This window comes from Apostichopus japonicus, chromosome 10 (assembly GCF_037975245.1).
Source record: "Apostichopus japonicus isolate 1M-3 chromosome 10, ASM3797524v1, whole genome shotgun sequence".
Taxonomy (NCBI): domain Eukaryota; kingdom Metazoa; phylum Echinodermata; class Holothuroidea; order Aspidochirotida; family Stichopodidae; genus Apostichopus; species Apostichopus japonicus.
Window position 1 is genome coordinate 1,653,976 of NC_092570.1, and position 21,085 is coordinate 1,675,060.

At 37.0% G+C, this 21,085-nt stretch overlaps 1 protein-coding gene across 9 annotated transcripts; it reads left to right on the top strand.

Moving 5' to 3' along the window:
• Window positions 1-1,017: 1,017 nt before the first annotated feature.
• Window positions 1,018-20,799, top strand: LOC139975271 (uncharacterized). 9 transcript variants are annotated; one of them, XM_071983038.1, is made up of 3 exons: window positions 1,018-1,176; window positions 15,742-17,960; window positions 18,542-20,799. In XM_071983038.1, exons 1-3 carry the CDS (start codon window positions 1,146-1,148, stop codon window positions 18,551-18,553), a joined length of 2,262 nt encoding a protein of 753 aa, XP_071839139.1. In that variant the 5' UTR covers window positions 1,018-1,145; the 3' UTR covers window positions 18,554-20,799. The 9 variants fall into 9 exon arrangements, with proteins under 9 accessions (XP_071839139.1, XP_071839138.1, XP_071839140.1 ...); XM_071983037.1 differs by lacking the exons at window positions 15,742-17,960; window positions 18,542-20,799 and adding exons at window positions 4,314-6,532; window positions 7,123-12,422 and having other exon boundaries at window positions 1,019-1,176; XM_071983039.1 differs by lacking the exons at window positions 1,018-1,176; window positions 15,742-17,960; window positions 18,542-20,799 and adding exons at window positions 2,957-3,713; window positions 4,314-6,532; window positions 7,123-12,421.
• Window positions 20,800-21,085: the final 286 nt, after the last annotated feature.

The following is a 21,085-nucleotide window of genomic DNA, read 5'->3' on the forward strand; positions in this document are numbered from 1 at the left end:
CTTGATGCAGTAATGAATGAGAGAAATAAAACAATAGACGAACAACAGCAACGCAAGCTTAGAAAAACACAAAACTTATCAGATCTCTGTAATCAATGGGTCAATAAATTTGAAAATGTGTCTATTATATCTTCGAGTGTCCTTGAATCATATAACCACTAGACAGACGCACAGTGTATTCCTGATATAAGAGCAGCGAGTGAACCTCTTGTTGAGGATATAATGAAAGATTTCCCTGAAATAGAATCTTTATCTGATATAACAAGGGATGATTTACCAATATTGTGTATTGATAGAGTACATATATCGGATAATATAGAATCTGTTGTTGATATTGATGTGATTAAAGCTCATGGTTTTTTTTTTAATGGTATAACAAGTACCGGATCTGGTTACATCGTCATCTCTGGGTCATTATCATCAGACCAATCATTTATCACTGTCATAAACAGACGAGGACGTCAGATTCGTCATAACAAGATAGATAAAGGCAAAGGGAGCCCTTATTTCCCCAGTCGTCACTGTGCTGCTTTATCACGTGATAAGATAGCTTCGGTTTGTGAATCCAATCAGGTTGGTGTTTATAATATTCAAGATGGGTCCTTTACTCAAAATAACATCACGTCCCTCTTTGATGACATCGAAACGGTGGATAGGAAGTATGCGACTTGTGTAACTACTGATCCTAAACGTGGCCACATCATTGTAGGTACACGAAATACTGGATTGCTATTCATATTTGATGAAGAATTGAATTTCATTCGAGCTCTGAAGCTGCCAGAGGTTATAAAATGGCCAAGAGATATCCTTTATTATGAAGGCGTTCTGCTGATATGCGATTCAGAGAGTAGATGTGCATACGCTCTAACCATGGATACATCTAAAACAGAGGCAGAGTTACTATACGAGCTTCCGAAACCAGATATTGACGGACTGACTTGGTCTCCTTCGAGTATATGTAAAGACAGGGCAGGTTTTGTATACATCTTGTGGTTACATATAAAGTTTCTTTCTAGAAAAAGTATCATCACACAGTACAGTCAAGATGGTCAGCAGTTGTTGACAACCAAACGGACAGAAGATAGAGCAGGGTGTATGACAAAATTGATGACAGAGGAGGGAGAGAAGCTACTTCTAGCTACATCATGGTCAGGAAAGATGTTTTGTTATGGTCTGGTGAGTATATCTCAGTGTTTCTTATTTCAATATTACTATATATTACAGGACACTCTGATGTGATGACTTTGAAAGGGAACATTAAACTGGGACAATATCATTATGTACGATTTAGGCAGTGTAATCGAGTAATATCAATATTTTCATACATCAATATGCAGCTTAAGCCAAGATAAATAATTGGGAAAATCTCCGAAGCCGCGCGAATCGAAGAAGCGGTTCATAGAAAGAGTGAGGTACTATATAGGCTTAGGACTCGTGCACACCTTTATAGCTACTGTATATGGTATATGTTTAGAAATAGAGGATTCCTAATGTAGCAGAAGCCAAGCTATCGTCGTAGGTATTTTTGAAAATGGTTTATTTTTAATTGTTTGAGACACTACAGTAGCCAAGCTGCATGTTTATGATTCTCCGACATTTTTAACTTTGTTCAACACTTACTTTTGGTGGAAAAATGTTTAAAGTTCACACTGCATAGACACATAATTATTCAATGTGCGAGTACGTAACACCATATATCTCCCTAAGTGCCTAATCTGTAGTTCATAGAAAGTATAAATGTTGTAGATCTGTACCATGGAGGCTTGAACAACAGTCATAGTGGCTAGTGAATTTTTCGTTTTGGCGAGAAGAGTTGTAGTCACATTCGCCAAATAATTAGTACTTTAAAAAACATTTCAGTATCGAGGCCTGACAAAACTTTAAAACATGATTTCTCATAATATAAATCATGGATAATGTTCATACATGGTATATGGATTTGGCATATTGAGTACAAGAAGCTTGTTGCCTGTGAGGTCAAATCTCAATTGCGGTCACCAGACGTCAAACTTTGAAAACCATATTACATGATATCTAACGATGGGAATCTTGGATACTTCTCATACTTAGCGTGTGGATGCATCACATTGAGTACAAGACCACTATTGGTTTTGGTGGAGGTGTGTATTGCCACGTACAGTAGACTGATCTGTGTTTGCCTTGCCATAGTGTAATTGTTCATCAAAGAAGTGGTTCGGACTATGTATATTGTGATAGCTATTTATGGTTAACAAGTAGAAGTCTAGTGCAATGAAGTCATCGTAACCTCAATGCATTTTGCATTCCGGTTATTATTATTATTTTTATAATAATTATAATAATATTTATTATTATTATTATTATTATTATTATTAACCTCTGCTTATCAATTACCTTACTGTTACATTTATGTAGTAGTATAGACAATCTGTGATGTTTTTTGCTGTTTTATTCCTCACTGTGCTTTGTTTTACTTGTGTGTGGGTGTTTATTTGCGTACATGTGTGTTTGTATGCATGTGTGTCTCTGTATTTGTACGTTTTGTATGTGTGTGTGTGGGTATTTGTATGTGTATGTATATGTACTTGTTTTGGGCGTATGTATGCGTGAGTTTTGTATTCACTGAAGGTTTGTTTTTCTGGATGTGTATACATATATTCGGTATAAGAAGAGAAGAAGAAATACTCAATTCAGAATCAATTTTCGCATCATGTAAATAATTCCTTTGTATCATTCAGATGACATACCTATGTTGTTATCAGAACTCTAATTATAATCGATGTACCATATACATGTTTACTAATCGTGAATAAATGAGATGGAAAAAAAATTATTTTTGTTAATTTATTTTTAATATTATTTTTTATCATGATTATTATTTTTATTTATATGATTATTATTATATATATTTATTATTATTATTATTATTATAAGTAGTAGTAGTATTATTATTATTATTATTATTGTTATTATTATTAGTATTGAATTGTGTGTAAAGTTTGGGCACGTGTACGCATGGAATGTAGAAATATGGCTCTGCACTAATGCACCATTAAACAAGTTACGGGAGGGTGTAAGGTAATTGCTCAATACATTGACACCCAAATCAGCAACAGGGAATTTCCATTATTATCGCGTGGTTTTGGACTTGCATAGGTACTTTGCGTCCCGTCTGTTGTATTTTCAACAACTGGATAAAGTAGGATTCAAGTAATTCTGATATTTCAACTTGAATTACAATAAGTCGTCAATACTCCATCGACTAAAAGCAAATAGCACAAGGTTAGTAACTATTCTGTTCTGCGATTGGTCTCTGTGTTCAATGTATGAAGGAAGGTGCACGGCCATTTTAACCCGGAAGTACTGAATGGGGCATGATTGGTTATAAAACTGAAGTACAGTGGATAATAACGGTATTAACAACGAGCTTTTCTGCTCGTAGCAAGTACATGGCATTAAGGACTTGTTAAGGACTTTAGTAATGGTAGTTTTCGCAATGTTTACTTTTGATATAATATACCAACCACATCAGTTCTGCGTGGGTGTTCTCGTGATATCAAAGTCTAAACTCCATTGTATAAGTTCTGTGCGTTATATCCATTGTACATATACGTACAACGTACTGCGTATATTCTCATGTATTACCTTCTTGGTCCGTTTCGTAACAACTTAAGAAAGATAAAATCCAGCTAGGCTGATACAAGACTAAGGGAAAAGGTAAACATTAAAATAAGGTAAGTCTTGAAATGTAAAACGGTGATAATTTCAAACATGTTACCTTAGTTCATCTGTACTTTGTTATATCATTAAGTGGGAAATAATATAACCAACTTACATTGGTGATTAGTATCATCGTTAAGCTTGTATATCAATTGCCATCGGTAGTGCTAGGGCTCAAAAAGTCCTAACAGAACAGATATCGAGATCATTGCCATGATACCGAATTCATTAAACCCCAGAGTTACTGACTGTTTGAGTAAACTTCAAATCATCATGTATTGTCATTTCAGGTCAACTAGTTCTTGTATCAAGGTAAAGTTCACTAAGGGCATGGTGTGCTGTTGGTGGTATCGTTCCAGCACTATAAACGTCTATCAGGTAGTATTTGTCATCAGCTACGCCCGAACGGTTCCATTATGCCAGTGATCGAGTTGCACCAATATCTCGACTTCTGTGTTTATATGGGGCAATAATACCCGTCATATCTTAGGTTACAAAGAACAGTTCTTGAATTCAGTTCATTAAAGGTCTTTCTAAATTAATTTTCTTACCCTCAATTTGTTACTCCAGATTATGATATTCATAAACACTGATCTTAATAACTTGCTTTACAGCTCAAATTTCCGAGACAAAAATGGCCTGCCCGTCGCCTTGGAAAGACATGGCAGATGCATTCTTCGAATGTTCAATTTGTTTGGATCTGTTTAAAGAACCGAAACTATTACCATGTCTGCATAGATTCTGTAAACAATGTCTGGAACCTATATTAGAAGGACAGGCTGGAACATTTGAATGTCCTCTTTGTAAAGATGTCTGTAAAATACCAAACGATAGAATCGATGGATTCAAGACTGACTTCCATATGAAAAGTATGCTGCAGTTTGTTCAGCTACAGAAAACATTTGAAAACAATGAAGAGAGAGAATGTATTGGCTGTGAAGAGAAGTTAAAGGTTACAGCGTACTGTTTTATATGTAAAGAATTTCTTTGTGTTCAGTGTTATCAATTTCATTTGACCAAGAAGATATTTGTCAAACATCAGAAACACGTATTAGCTCTGAATGATCTTGAGGGCAAAAGTCTCACACAAGAAAAACTTGCATCATTGATGGAAGTTCCTAGGTGCCATATTCACCCGGAACACATGGCTCAGTTGTGTTGTTGTACATGCGGAAACCTCCCAGTTTGTGTGACATGTACGTATGATGAACACAAAGGTCATGAACTTCGTGACGTCAGGAAAGTGGCGAACGACGAAAGGGAACACTTGAAGGAGATATTGGAAGAACTTGTAAAACGTAAAGATACTGTATTCAACATTGTTGATAAAATCAAAAGAGTTAATAATGATGTTCTGTCCATTGTCGCTGAAACTAAAGTAAAATGGAAAACACAGTACGAAGATCAGACCAGGAAGTTACGGAATAAGAAAGAGGAAGAAAATAGAGAATTCGACAGATTCAAAACAGTTCTTGAAGAAAGTACTCGACACAAAATAAGAGAATTAGAAACAGAAATGGAAGAGAAAATTAGAAAAATAAGAGACGAGTACGACAGAATGATTAAAATTAAAATTAGGCAATCAAAAAAGAAAGAGGACACCAAAAGAAATGAAATCGAAAACAGAGAATTAAAGATTGACGAAACAATTAATCGACTTGATGCGGTAATGAATGAGAGAAATAAAACAATAGAAGAACAACAGCAACGCAAGCTGAGAGAAACACAAAACTTATCAGATCTCTGTAATCAATGGGTCAATAAATTTGAAAATGTGTCTACTATATCTTCGAGTGTCCTTGAATCATATAACCACTGGACAGACACACAGTGTATTCCTGATATAAGAGCAGCGATTGAACCTCTGGTTGAGGATATAATGAAAGATTTTCCTGAAATAGAATCTTTATCTGATATAACAATGGATGATTTACCAATATTGTGTATTGATAGCGTACATATATCGGATAATGTAGAATCTGTTGTTGATGTTGATGTGATCAAAGCTAAATGGTTTTGGTTAACTGGTATAACAAGTACTGGCTCTGGTAACATCGTCATCTCTGGGTCATTATTATTAGACCAATCATTTATCACAGTCATAAACAGACAAGGACATCAGATTAGTCATAACAAGATAGATTGCAAACGGGGGTCTGGTTTTCCCTTTCGTTACTGTGCTGCTTTATCACGTGATAAGATAGCTTCGGTTTGTGAATCAAATCAGGTTGGTGTTTACAATATTCAAGATGGGTCCTTTACTCAAAATAACATCACGTCCCTCTTTGATGACATCAATACGGTGGATTCGAAGAATGCGACTTGTATAACTACTGATACTTTACGTGGCCACATCATTGTAGGTACATCACGAAATTCTGGATTGCTATTTATATTTGATGAAGAATTTAATTTCATTCGAGCTCTGAAGCTGCCAGAGGTTATAAAATGGTCAAGAGATATCCTTTATCATAAAGGCATTCTGCTGATATGCGATGAAGAGAGTAGATGTGCATACGCTGTAACCCTGGATACATCTAAAACAGAAGCAGAGTTACTATACGAGCTTCCGAAACCAGATATTGACGGACTGACTTGGTATCCTTCGAGTATATGTAAAGACAGGGCAGGTTTTGTATACATCTTGTGGTCAGATAGACAGTTAGGTAGTGGAAACGATATGATCACACAGTACAGTCAAGATGGTCAGCAGTTGTTGACAACCAAACGGACAGAAGATAGAGTAGGGTGTATGACAACATTGATGACAGAGGAGGGAGAGAAGCTACTTGTAGCTACATCATATGCAGGAAAGATGTTTTGTTATGGTCTGGTGAGTATATCTCAGTGTTTCTTATTTTAATATTACTATATATTACAGGATACTCTGATGTAACGACATTGAAAGGGAACATTAAACTGGGACAATATCACCAAGAATATTATCTTCATGTATTGACTTTATGTATGACCAAATAGTGTGATATATTAATAACTTTAAAGATTGTTTTCGATTGACTTTAGCTCAAGTAATAGTAGAAGTTATTTCCCAAAACCCATGTACATGAAACTAAAGTGCACAACTTGTTCACTATTTCCTATACGGAATCGTAAAAGAATTCTTACGAGATCATGGTATTGTTGTTGACAAGACATCGCAATGTCTACTGAAGTTGATGTAAAAGAAATAAAACAACAACAAAAACAGAAATGTGAACAGAATATAGGCAAAAAGGAAAGAAGAAAAGAAAAGACAAGAAAAGAAAAGAACAGAACAGAACAGAAAAGATGGGATTTGTTTGCTGAAAAACGTAACACAAACAATCTACATCTAACATGACTTGTGTTAGCATTCTAAATGTACTTCAAACGTATAGAGAACTGGATCAACGTTTGTAACTTTATAAATGTTCTTTGCAACAGATGCCAGAATAAATTCAACCGCGAAAACATACATGAAAGAAACGAATATCCAGAGCATACACCACACTGAATCGAATATCAAGGGCAGCCGATGAGGAGAGAATAATCAATATTTGCAGAAACGACTAGAAACTTTAAGATGGAACGGATTAATTATCTTTATCTTATGAAATGAAGATACAGTTCCTGATGATTATCAACAGCCCCGACGAACAATAGTAAAAGAAATAAGTCTGTTTATGTAAGATGGTGGTGATATTGTGATTTTCTGATGTCATAATTCCACTATAACCGATGTGTGGTGTCACAATACCACCAAAAAGTGACGTCTTTCATGTTATTTTATTTTTATTTATTAAATAAATGTATATGTAAATATAAAGACTGTAGTACTCGCGTCGGAGATCAAATTCCATGAAACTTAAAAATTCTCTCCAAGATGGTAAAATGAATTTATTGAAAGTAACACAACTATTGATTCTATTGCAAGACCATGTTTAGTTTGTGTGTGTGCGTGTGACGCCTTGCTTGTAAACACGATATCTCAAGAAGTGAAGCTTGGACAATCTCAAATTTCGTGTGTAGGAGAACCTCATTTAGGAGTTAGAGCCAGTTATTTTTGGTGGAGGTCATATGTCACTTGAGGTCACCAGGGGTCAAATTATAAAACCTTGTAAACACGATATCCCAAGAAAGAAGATTTGACCAATATCATATTTCGTGTGTAGGAGTATCACATTCAATAGAATAAGCCTATTGGTTGTTGCGAACGTCAAAGATCATTTGGGGTCATTATCAGTGGCGGAGAAACAGGGGGGTTGGGGTTTTTTAACCCCCCCCCCCCACTTTTTGAAGAGGGGGGTTGGCCTACACAATCAACCCCCCCTAGTTTTAGCCAGTAATGTTCTGTTATAGCCTATGTTATGTGCTCCAAATGGTATAATAAATCAAATTATTGAATTTGAAATTGTTAAAGTCATTTCAACCTATTACCTGGTAGGCTACATCAACAATTAACGACCGAAAACCGAGTTAGAATTGACCCACACATTATTTCTAGCCCCTTTCCCCCACCTTGCGCACTGGAACTTGTAGCTCATAGCGCTAACTTTACCCCACAACAGACATACACAAAATAACGTTTTGTTGCTGTTGAATAGCTTTGGAACTGTATACACTTGCCAACCTCAACGAGGTGAAGGAAGGAAAAGAAAAAGAAGAAAGAGAGAAAAGGAGAAAAGGATGAAGTAGAAAATACGGCAAGAAAATGGGAAGAGAAAGAGGAACAGTGACAAAATTATTCGAATTTGTAAAGCAAACAGCAGATATCACATCATATCAGTGAGCATGAAAATGGCGTTCCACGATAAACAGCCTCCAAACCATGGGCGCAGATCCTGGTGAAGACAGCGGGACGCGTCCCCACCAACTTTTTCAGTAGTGGGGACATGATATACCGTGTCCCCACCAATTTGTCTTGACCAATAGCTGCATTTCAAGTTCCCCTATATTGAACTTTGGCGCAGTTTGATCCAGCATTGTGCAAATGACATGCAGCAGTTCTCATTTTATTGTATTTTATCCACAGTTGTTAAATATAGGACGGAAATCGCATTTGCGGCAGTCTATATTTGTTTTCTGGGAGAGGACCCCAGACCCATCGTATATACAAAAGTCTACTTGGATTATTTGTCCCCTGATTTTCTTTCTGCAGACGCCCATGTATTTCTCCAAACTAAATTTCTAAGCCATGAGATCTAAAACTTAAGGAGGTTTAGGAGCATCATTAGGTCTGGGAAGTGTTATTTCCGGCGATCTGGGAGGTATATTTGCCCCAAAAAATCGTACGCTACGCGCGAACCCATGGTCGCGCTCCGCTTAGATAGTATCAGAGAGCATACACGCGTCCCCTCCATTATCCAAGACTGATCTGCGCCCATGCTCAAAACTGTCGATGTGTGTAGTGTTCGGTTTTGGAAATATCTGGTATATTTTTATTTCCTTCAACGAAATTTTTTAATTGCCGTCTGAATTTTCGAAAATTCCCTAACCAACATTCTTCATCATACTACATCATACTCGTGCAATTTTGACCCGTCTGTTAGGGTTTGAAGGAGGTTTTTCTATATCGGTTGTCCATAGATGATATTTTGTGCAACATTATGGGTATGTTTTGAAGTGAATTCCGCGATGAAGAATCACCTACAAAAGCAATGATCCACAGGATATGTGATGAAGTCGAACATGATGTGTGACTGGTGACAATCTTCAAAAAGGTTATAGATAAGAAAAATGTATTTGGGAAATACTTGGTTCTCAGGCAAAAGTGTACATATGGTTGGTCAGTTTCAAGCCCGAGAAGTGCCATTTCCGGTGATCTGGGGGTACCAAAACCAGAAATTTGCTTGTACGCTGCGCGCCAACCAATGGTGGCGCTCCGCTTAGATAGTAATGCGCGCCCCCGGGTTAGAAAATCCTGCATACGCCCCTGGTTAAATGCAGCTTTTCAGGGCCTGGGCAGTGCCATTTACTGCAATCTGGGAGGCAATATTTGCCAAAAGATTCTTGTGCACTTCGCGCCAACTTATGGTGGCGCTCCACTTAGATAGTGAGCCAGCAGTTATGACTTTTTATTTCATCAATGGCCTGCAACCCCCCCACTTGTGACAAGAAATCTCCGCCACTGGTCATTATGAGTCAATTAGTGAAACCCTGTAAACACAATATCTCAAGAAGAAAAGCTTGTACCAATCTCATATATAGTGTGAATGAGTAACACATTGATTAGAAGCAGTCTATTGTTTAGAGTGGCGGTCAAAGATCGTTTGGGTTCACTAGGGGTACAATTGTGAAAACCCGGGTAAACACGATATCTGAAGAAGGGGAGCTGGGACCAATCACATATATCGTGTGAAGTACAACATTGATCAGAAGAAGCCAATTAGTTTTGTGGCGGTCAAAGGAAATTTGGAGTCACCAGAGGTCAAATTGTTGAAACCGTGTCTCATAATCTACCGTATCTCCAACCGACCAGCCTATTAGATAACATATGCGTTACGCCTCATCATAAAAGAGGTTGTTTGTAATTGAAAAATAGCTAATGAGAAAGTCGAACCAATCGCCATTCACTTAACCAGGTGCGTATCCAGGGGGGGCGTTGGGGGCGCGCGGCCCCCGGGTAAGGAAAAGAGGAGAGAAAAAAAAGAGAAGAAAAAAGGGAAAAGGAGGGGGGAAAAAGAAAAGGAGGAGAGGAAGGAAGGGAAAAGAAAAAGAAAAAAGAGAGAAAAAGGAAAAAAGGAGGGAGTAGAAGATAGCCAAGACCTCGGGAAGAGAAAGAGGAACAGTCATAGTTAAAGCGCTGATCCCTATAATATACACAGGGTAGCCAGTGACAGATCAAGGATTACGGAGGGGGTGTGCTCCACACCCTACCCCTTACACCGACAACTCCATTTTTGACGTTTCCATTTTCCTCTCTCACTAATGTATCTATATAAATACTATATAAAGTATATCATAACGCGTGTGTGTGTATGGACGCCTTAAACAATTGTACAATTGTGCTATATGGAACCAACTGTGGCTGGTCTTGAACTCGACCGAGTCGTCGGGGTACATGACGCATTTCGGGAAGGGGGCGACCGCCCCCCCCCTGAGCAAATTTTCTTTATGACATCGCTAGTAATTTCAAAATAGACAATGCTTAGATGCAACTTACAAGGCCTGGGAAGTGTCATTTCCAGCGATCTGGGAGGCATTTTCGGCCAATTTTTTTCTTGTACGCTTCGCGCCAACCCATGGTGACGCTTCGCTTAGATAGTTTGCCTACAGGCTTCGCCCCTCCCTGGCAATTACTCGCTACACGCCTGTTCGAATTTGTAAAGCAAAGAGCAGATATAACATCATATCAGTGAGCAAGGGCGTAGGAACCGGGGGGCTGGGGGGCGCCAGCCCCCCAGTGAAAATGTGGAGGGGCGGAAGTATCATTCCGCCCCCGGTTCGCAATTCAGAAAACCCCTTTTTCATTTCCAAATGAGAAAAAAAATCTCATTTGGAACACCAAATTGCATCTAAGGCCAGGTGAAAATACAAAATTAAGTTTACAAAATGGAGTGGGTGTTGAACTGTGCTATATTGCACCAAATTAAATCTGAGGCCACCTGGAAATGCAAAAACTTCCAAAGGGGAGGGGGACACCCCCTCCCCTTAGACCCTTCCCCAGACTGGCCATCAGTCTTCAGCCCCCCCCCCCACTCAAAAGTACCTTCTTTCTTACGCCACTGTCAGTGAGCATTGAAATGCATGTTCCACGATGAACAGCCTCAAAAACTGTCTATGTGTGTAGTTAAAGGCGTAGGAGCCCAATTGGATTTGGGGGCTGTAATGACTTGCCCGAAAAAAAAGCCAAAATTTTTCGCGCGCGAACATATCAATGCCAATATCATATAAGCAAGCATCGGTCATTACAGTGCATAGCATCGTGTACCGAACGGTCCGTGAAAGTTGCACAGTATACCGCTGGATGCTATGTAAACAACCAAATGTCTTATGTAGATGGAGAAAAATCATACAGATCCATTTATGTCAAAACTCTCTTTTACAGTAGTAATGTCGGCCAAGCTTAGAACTTTATTTTAATTACCAAGGAGATCATTTTTAAGCTATTCATTGCTATTTATTTTTCTTTCAGTAGGTGCCCGAAAAAGATGGGGAAAATTTGGTTGCGGGGGGGGGGGGCTGCAGCCACCGCCTCCTACGGGACCTACGCCTATGTGTGTAGTGTTCGGTTTCGATATACCTGATATCGGAAATATCTGCTATTTTTCATTTCCTTCAACCAAGTTTTATGATAGCCATTATAAGAGGTTGCAATATTTCTACACCAATAAATTAACTGTGTCTGAATTTTAGAAAATTTCCTCACCAACATTCTTCATCATACTTTCCTCTACTCGTGCAACTTTGACCTGTCTGTTAGGGGTTCAAGGAGGTTTTTCTATATTGCTTGTCCATAGATTGAATTTTGTGCAACATTATGTGCATGTTTTGAAGTGATTTTATTCACGAGAAATGTGAATTTTCAAATTCTCAACAAATAATGGGCATAAAACCTTGAAAAGTGGGGCTTTCGGATATTGTTGCCGTGATGTAGAATCACCTACAAAAGCAATGATCCATAGGACATGCAATGAGGTCGAACATGATGTGTGACTGGTGACAGTCTTCAAAAAGGTTATGGATGAAAATAACTTTTGGGAAACACTTGGTTCTCAGCCAAAAGTGTACATCTGGTTGGTCATTTTCATGCCCGAGAAGTGCTATTTCCGGTGATCTGGGGGGTATCAAAACCAGAAATTTTCTTGTGCGCTACAAAGGTGTGATGTTTGTACATAATCAGCATAAACACGTGAAGAAAAAAATGCTGCATGTCAGAATACCAATTCACCTGAGGTGGCCAAACATCTCCTACATTATTTCTTCTGGCATTTCCCACATGCCATCAGTCATAATTCGCCAAATATACAATTAAAGGAGTTTTGAGACAAGTTTGCTGGATACCAATGCCTTGATTTTTTGCAAAGATTTTCAGTTGCGAGTGAAAGATAGATGCTCTTTAAACCTTAGATTTTCATTGCGTAAAAGATCGCTTTGTAATGGAGTAATATCGATATTTTTGCACACCAATATGCAGCTTAATCCAAGATAAATAATTGAGAAAATCTTCGAAGTCGCGCCAATCGAGGTGGCGGTTCATAGTAGGGGTGAGGTACTGTATAGGCTTAGGACTCGTGCACGTCTATAGCTACTGTAAATAGTATATGGTTAGTACTAGAGGATCCCTAATGTTACATAAGCCAAGCTATCGTCGAAGGTATTTTGGAAATGATTTATTTTTAATTGTTTGAGACACTACAGTAGCCAAGCTGCATGTTTATGATTCTCCGACATGTTTAACTTTGTTCAACACTTACTTTTGGTGGAAAACAATGTTTCAAGTTCACACTGCATAGAAACATAATTTTCAAATGTGCGAATAGGTAATACCATATATATGCCTAAGTGCCTGCTCTGTAGTTCATAGAAAGTATACATGTTGTAGATCTGTACTATGGAGACTTGAACAACAGTCATAGTGGCGAGTAGAATTTGCGTTTTGGTGAGAAGAGTTTTAGTCACGGTCGCCAAATAACTAGTACTTTAAGAAACATTTCAGTATCGAGGCCTGACAAAACTTTATACCATGATTTCTCATAATATAAATCATGGATAATTTCCATACATGGTATATGGATTTGCCATATTGAGTACATGAATCTTGTTGCCTGTTAGGTCAAATCTCAATTGAAGTCACCAGACGTCAACTTTGAAAACCATTTTACATGATATCTAACGATGGGAATCTTGGATACTTCTCATACTTAGCGTGTGGATGCATCACATTGAGTACAAGACCACTAATGGTGGACCACTGGAGGTGTGTATTGCCACGTACAGTAGACTGATCAATGTTTGCCTTGCCATAGTGTAAATTGTTCATCAAAGAAGTGGTTCGGACTATTTATATTGTGATAGCTATTTCTGGTTAACAAGTAGAAGTCTAGTGCAATGAAGTCATCGTAACCTCAATGCATTTTGCATTCCGGTTATTATTATTATTTTTATAATAATTATAATAATATTTATTATTATTATTATTATTAACCTCTGCTTATCAATTACCTTACTGTTACATTTATGTAGTAGTATAGACAATCTGTGATGTTTTTCGCTGTTTTATTCCTCACTGTGCTTTGTTTTACTTGTGTGTGGGTGTTTATGTTCGTACTAACGTGTTTGTATTCGTGTGTGTCTCTGTATTTGTACGTTTGTAGGTGTGTGTGTGGGTCTTTGTATGTGTATGTACTTTTTTGCGCGTTTGCAAGCGTGGGTTTTGTATTCACTGAAGGTTTGTTTTTCTGGATGTGTATACATATATTTCGGTATTAGAGGAGAAGAAGAAATACTCAATTCAGAATAGATTTTCGCATCATGTAAATAATTCCTTTGTATCATTCAGATGCATACCTATGTTGTTATCGGAACTCTAAATATAATCAATGTACCATTTACATGTTTAATAATCATGAATAAATGATATGGAAAAAGTATTATTATTTTTTATCATGATTATTATTTTTATTTATATTATTATTATTATATATTTTTATTATTATTATCATTATTAGAAGCAGTAGTAGTAGTATTGTTATTTTATTATTAGTAGTATTGAATTGTGTGTATAGTTTGGGTGCGTGTACGCACGGAATGTAGAAATATGGCTCTGAACTAATGCACCATTCAACAAGTTACGGGAGGGTGTAAGGTAATTGCTCAATACATTGACACCCAAATCAGCAACTGGGGATTTCCATTATTATCGCGTGGTTTTGGACTTGCATCGGTACTTTGCGTCTCGTCTGTTGTATTTTCAACAACTGGATAAAGTAGGATTCAAGTAATTATGATATTTCAACTTGAATTACAATAAGGCCTCAATACTCCATCGACTAAAAGCAAATAGCACAAGGTTAGTTACTATTCTGTTCTGCGATTGGTCTCTGTGTTCAATGTATGAAGGAAGGTGCACGGCCATTTTAACCCGGAAGTACTGAATGGGGCATGATTGGTTATAAAACTGAAGTACAGTGGATAATTACGGTATTAACCAAGAGCTTTTCTGCTCGTAGCAAGTACATGACATAAAGGACTTGTTAAGGACTTTAGTAATGGTAGTTTTCGCAATGTTTACATTTGATATAATATACCAACCATATCAGTTCTGCGTGGGTGTTCTCGTGATATCAAAGTCTAAACTCAATTGTATAAGTTCCATGCGTTATATCCATTGTACATATACGTACAACGTACTGCACATATTCTCATGTATTTCCTTCTTGGTCCGTTTCGTACCAACTTAAGAAAGATAAAATGCAGCTAGGTTGATACAAGACTAAGGGAAAAGGTAAACATTAAAATAAGGTAAGTCTTGAAATGTAAAACGGTGATAATTTCAAACATGTTTTCTTAGTTCATCTGTATTTTGTTATATCATTAAGTGGGAAATAATATAACCAACTTACATTGGTGATTAGTATCATCGTTAAGCTTGTATATCAATTGCCATCGGTAGTGCTAGGGCTCAAAAAGTCCTAACAGAACAGATATCGAGATCATTGCCATGATATCGAATTCATTAAACCCCAGAGTTACTGACTGTTTGAGTAAACTTCAAATCATCATGTATTGTCATTTCAGGTCAACTAGTTCTTGTATCAAGGTAAAGTTCACTAAGGGCATGGTGTGCTGTTGGTGGTATCGTTCCAGCACTATAAACGTCTATCAGGTAGTATTTGTCATCAGCTACGCCCGAACAGTTCCATTATGCCAGTGATCGAGTTGCACCAATATCTCGGCTTCTGTGTTTGTATGGAGCAATAATACCCGTCGTACCGTAGGTTACAATGAACAGTTCTTGAATTCAGTTCATTAAAGGTCTTTCTAAATTAATTTTCTTATCCTCAATTTGTTACTCCAGATTATGATATTCATAAACACTGATCTTAATAACTTGCTTTACAGCTCAAATTTCCGAGACAAAAATGGCCTGCCCGTCGCCTTGGAAAGACATGGCAGATACATTCTTCGAATGTTCAATTTGTTTGGATCTGTTTAAAGAACCGAAACTATTACCATGTCTGCATAGATTCTGTAAACAATGTCTGGAACCTATATTAGAAGGACAGGCTGGAACATTTGAATGTCCTCTTTGTAAAGATGTCTGTAAAATACCAAACGATAGAATCGATGGATTCAAGACTGACTTCCATATGAAAAGTATGCTGCAGTTTGTTCAGCTACAGAAAACATTTGAAAACAATGAAGAGAGAGAATGTATTGGCTGTGAAGAGAAGTTAAAGGTTACAGCGTACTGTTTTATGTGTAAAGAATTTCTTTGTGTTCAGTGTTATCAATTTCATTTGACCAAGAAGATATTTGTCAAACATCAGAAACACGTATTAGCTCTGAATGATCTTGAGGGGAAAAGTCTCACACAAGAAAAACTTGCATCATTGATGGAAGCTCCTAGGTGCCATATTCACCCGGAACACATGGCTCAGTTGTGTTGTTGTACATGCGGAAACCTCCCAGTTTGTGTGACATGTACGTATGATGAACACAAAGGTCATGAACTTCGTGACGTCAGGAAAGTGGCGAACGACGAAAGGGAACACTTGAAGGAGATATTGGAAGAACTTGTAAAACGTAAAGATACTGTATTCAACATTGCTGATAAACTCAACAGAGTTAATAATGACGTTCTGTCCATTGTCGCTGAAACTAAAGTAAAATGGAAATCACAGTACGAAGATCAGACCAGGAAGTTACAGAATGAGAAAGAGAAAGAAAAGAGAGAATTCAACAGATTCAAAACAGGTCTTGAAGAAAGTACTCGAAACAAAATGAAAAAATTAGAAACAGAAATGGAAGAGAAAATTAGAAAAATAAGATACGAGTACGACAGAATGAAGAAAATCAAAGTTAGGGAATCTAAAGAGAAAGAGGACACCAAACGAAATGAAATAGAAAATAGAGAATTAAAGATTGACGAAACAATGAACAAACTTGATGCGGTAATGAATGAGAGAAATAAATCAATAGACGAGCAACAGCAACGCAAGCTGAGAGAAACACAAAACTTATCAGATCTCTGTAATCAATGGGTCAATAAATTTGAAAATTTGTCTACTATATCTTCGAGTGTCCTTGAATCATATAACCACTGGACAGACGCACAGTGTATTCCTGATATAAGAGCAGCGAGTGAACCTCTTGTTGAGGATATAATGAAAGATTTTCCTGAAATAGAATCTTTATCTGATATAACAATGGATGATTTACCAATATTGTCTATTGATAGCGTACATATATCGGATAATGTAGAATCTGTTGTTGATGCTGATGTGATCAGAGATAAATGGTTTTGGTTATCTGGTATAACAAGTACTGGCTCTGGTAACATCGTCATTTCTGGGAGATTATCATTTGACCATTCATTCATCACAGTCATAAACAAACAAGGACGTCGGATTAGTCATAACAAGATAGATGAAGGCAAACGGATTCGTCTTCCCTTTCGTCACAGTGCTGCTTTATCACGTGATAAGATAGCGTCGGTTTGTGAATCCAATCAGCTTGGTGTTTATGATATTCGTGATGGGTCCTTTACTCAAAATAACATCACGTCCCTCTTTGATGACTTCGAAACGGTGGATGGGAAGTATGCGACTTGTATAACTACTGATCCAATAAGTGGCAACATCATTGTAGGTACATCACGAAAGATTGGATTGCTATTTACATTTGATGAAGAATTGAATTTCATTCGAGCTCTGAAGCTGCCAGAGGTTATAAAATGGTCAAGAGATATCCTTTACCATGAAGGCGTTCTGCTGATATGCGATACAGAGAGTAGATGTGCATACGCTGTTACCATTGATATATCTAAAACAGAAGTAGAGTTACTATACGAGCTTCCGAAACCAGATATTGACGGACTGACTTGGTCTCCTTGGAGTATATGTAAAGACAGGGCAGGCTTTGTATACATCTTGTGGTCAGAAGAACAGGGTAGTACTACTAAACGTATCATCACACAGTACAGTCAAGATGGTCAGCAGTTGTTGACAACCAAACGGACAGAAGACAGAGTAAGGTGTATGACAACATTGATGACAAAGGAGGGAGAGAAGCTACTTGTAGCTACATCGTGGTCAGGAAAGATGTTTTGTTATGGTCTGGTGAGTATATCTCAGTGTTTCTTAGTTTAATTTTACTATATATTACAGGATACACTGATGTAATGACATTAAAAGGGTATATTAACCTGGAACAATATCGCCAAGGATTTTATCTTAATGTATGACTTTATGTATGACCAAATAATGTGCTATTTTAATAACTTTAAAGATAGTTTTCGATTAAATTTAGCTCAAGTAATAGTAGAAGTTATTTCCCAAAGCCAATATACATGAAACTAAAGTGAACAACTTGTTCACTATTACCTAAACGGATTCGTAAAACAAAGATTAAAGAATTCTAACGAGATCATGGTATTGTTGTTGACAAGACATCGCAATGCCAACTTAAGTTGATTTAAAAGAAATAAAACAACAACAAAAACAGAAAAGTGAACAGAAAATAGGCAAAAAGGAAAGAAGAAAAGACAAGAAAAGAACAGAAAAGAAAGGATTTGTTTGCTGAAAAACGTAACAAAAACAATTTTCATCCAACATGACTTTTTTTTAGCATTCTCAATGTACTTCAAACGTATCGAGAACTGGAACAACGTTTGTAACTTTATTAATGTTCTTTCCAACAGATGCAAGAATAAAGTCAACCGCGAAAACATACATGAAAGAAAAAACTATCCAGAGTATACACCAAACTGAATCGAATATCAAAGGCAGCCGATGAGGAGAGAATAATCAATATTTGAAGAAACAACTAGAAACTTTAAGATGAAACGGATCCCTTATCTTAATCCGATGAAATGAAGATACAGTTCCTGATGATTATCAACAGCCCCGACGAACAATAGTAAGAAGAAATAAGTCTGCTTATGTCAGATGGTGGTGATATTGTGAATTTCTGATGTCATAATTCCACTATAACCGATGTGTGGTGTCACGATGCCACCAAAAAGTGACGTCTTTCATGTTATTTTATTTTTATTTATTAAATAAATGTATATGTAAATACAAGGACTGTACTCGCGTCGGAGATCCAATTCCATGACATTTTAAAATTCTATCCAAGATTGTAAAATGAATTTATTGAAAGCATCAGAACTATTTGTTTTATTGCAAGACCATGTTTATTTTGTGTGTGTGCATGTGACGCCTTGCTTGTAAACACGATATCTCAAGAAGTGAAGCTTGGACAATATAAAATTCGTGTGTAGGAGAACCTCATTTAGGAGTAAGAGCCAATTATTTTGGTGGAGATCATATGTCATTTGAGGTCACCAGAGGTCAACTTGTGAAACCTTGTAAACACGATATCCCAAGAAAAGAAGCTTTGACCAATATATATTTCGTGTTTATAGAGTAACACATTCAGTAGAATAAGCCTATTGGTTGTTGTGAACGACAAAGGTCATTTGGGGTCACTAGGGGTCAAATAGTGAAACCCTGTGAACACGATATCTCAAGAAGAAAAGCTTGTACCAATCTCATAATGAGTACCACATTGGTTAGAAGCAGCCTATTGTTTAGAGTGATGGTCAAAGTTCGTTTGGGTTCACTAGGGGTACAATTGTGAAAACCCGGGTAAACACGATATCTCAAGAAGGAGAGCTTGGACCAATCACATATTTCGTGTGAAGTACAACATTGGGTAGAAGAAGCCAATAGGTTTTGGTGGCGGTCAACGGTAATATGAAGTCACCAGAGCTCAAATTGTTGAAACCGTGTTTCATAATCTACCGTATCTCCAACCGACCAGCCTGTTAGATAACATATGCGTTACGCCTCATAATAAAAGAGGTTGTTTGCAATTGAAAATTAGCTAACGAGAAAGTCGAACCAATCGCCATTTACTTAACCGTGTCGCTAAGTGCATACGTCTTGCATTACAAAGGTGTGATGTTTGTACATAGTCATGGTTTATTTGGTTCTTATTTCATCATTGCAACTTACATTTATCTAGCGTCATACTTTCATTGTGTTACATTTTGTACTTTTCATTCGACTGCCAAGTATTGCTGACGAAGGTCCCAGATAACATATGCGTTATCTCCTTATTTGTCAATTATGAGTCATATCTTATTTCTCTGGTTTTCTCTAATATATATATATATATATATATATATATATATATATATATATATATATATATATATATATATATATATATATATAAACATACTTGCGCAGAAAATTACTATGATCATTTTTTTTCATAATGGAGTTATAAGGAAGGCAACGAAATCACAAGAAACCAGACACGATTTATATAGGGATTAGTTTGGAGTTAGTGCCAAGAGACTGGTGTTTCTAACGAGATGTATATGATTTAGACCGAATGAATGATGATTCCTTTTGGGATATTCCAGGATTAAACTATCGTCCTTACACGTAAAAAAAGAAGAAAAGCAAAACAGATACAGTATGGCTTCCTTTTCAGTAACAATTACTCTCTGTATTACTGGATTTGAAATAGCAATTTCTTAATGAACGCATCAAACTACTTCAAACATCTGCGAACGTAACACTATTTGCACTAAAAGTCATGATACATGTAAACATTTGGTTGAGACAAATTCCAGCCTCCTATTTACCAAAGATAAAACCACCCCCCCCCCATTTCCATTTTTATCCATTTGCAGGCAAGACGACCAAGGGTAGGATATAAATTAACAACCATTCGCAACCGCCAGATTTAGTGGCACTGGTGACGATATTGTTCTCGTCACAAAGAAAGTTCTGAAATTGAATTAGAAATAAAAGGACAAATGGAATTAAATAAAAGAGAATAAATACGCTAAAAGTCTGTTTAGTTTAGAAATCAAGGATAGACCTGAAAAGTAAAAGCGGAATTTGAGATATAACCGAAGATGCGCAAAAGCTTTTTCATTTCGTTTTTGGTGGGTTGGAGGGGGTGGGATGGGGAGGGGAATGGGGAATAACTGTATTTCGCATTTTGATCATTTTGTGTTGATTAAAGTAATAGAGATAATATCAGTTTATTCTTACCCATCATTCTCCTAATTATTTACTTAATCGCAATTCGGGTTTTCGATGTAGAGCTTTTACCACGCTGATTTAGGTTGGTTTTACTGATCTCTATTGATACACGACGGTACACCATCATGTGACGTATGACCGTGTGGCTGCATAATCAACACACATGGCAACAATTTGTA

Excerpts from the sequence above, each read along its gene's own strand:
- LOC139975271 (XM_071983038.1), top strand. The coding sequence starts at position 1,146 with ATGGTCAGGAAAGATGTTTTGTTATGGTCTG. Across the intron at positions 1,177-15,741 it reads AGATGTTTTGTTATGGTCTG|CTCAAATTTCCGAGACAAAA; the intron begins GTGAGTATATCT and ends CTTGCTTTACAG.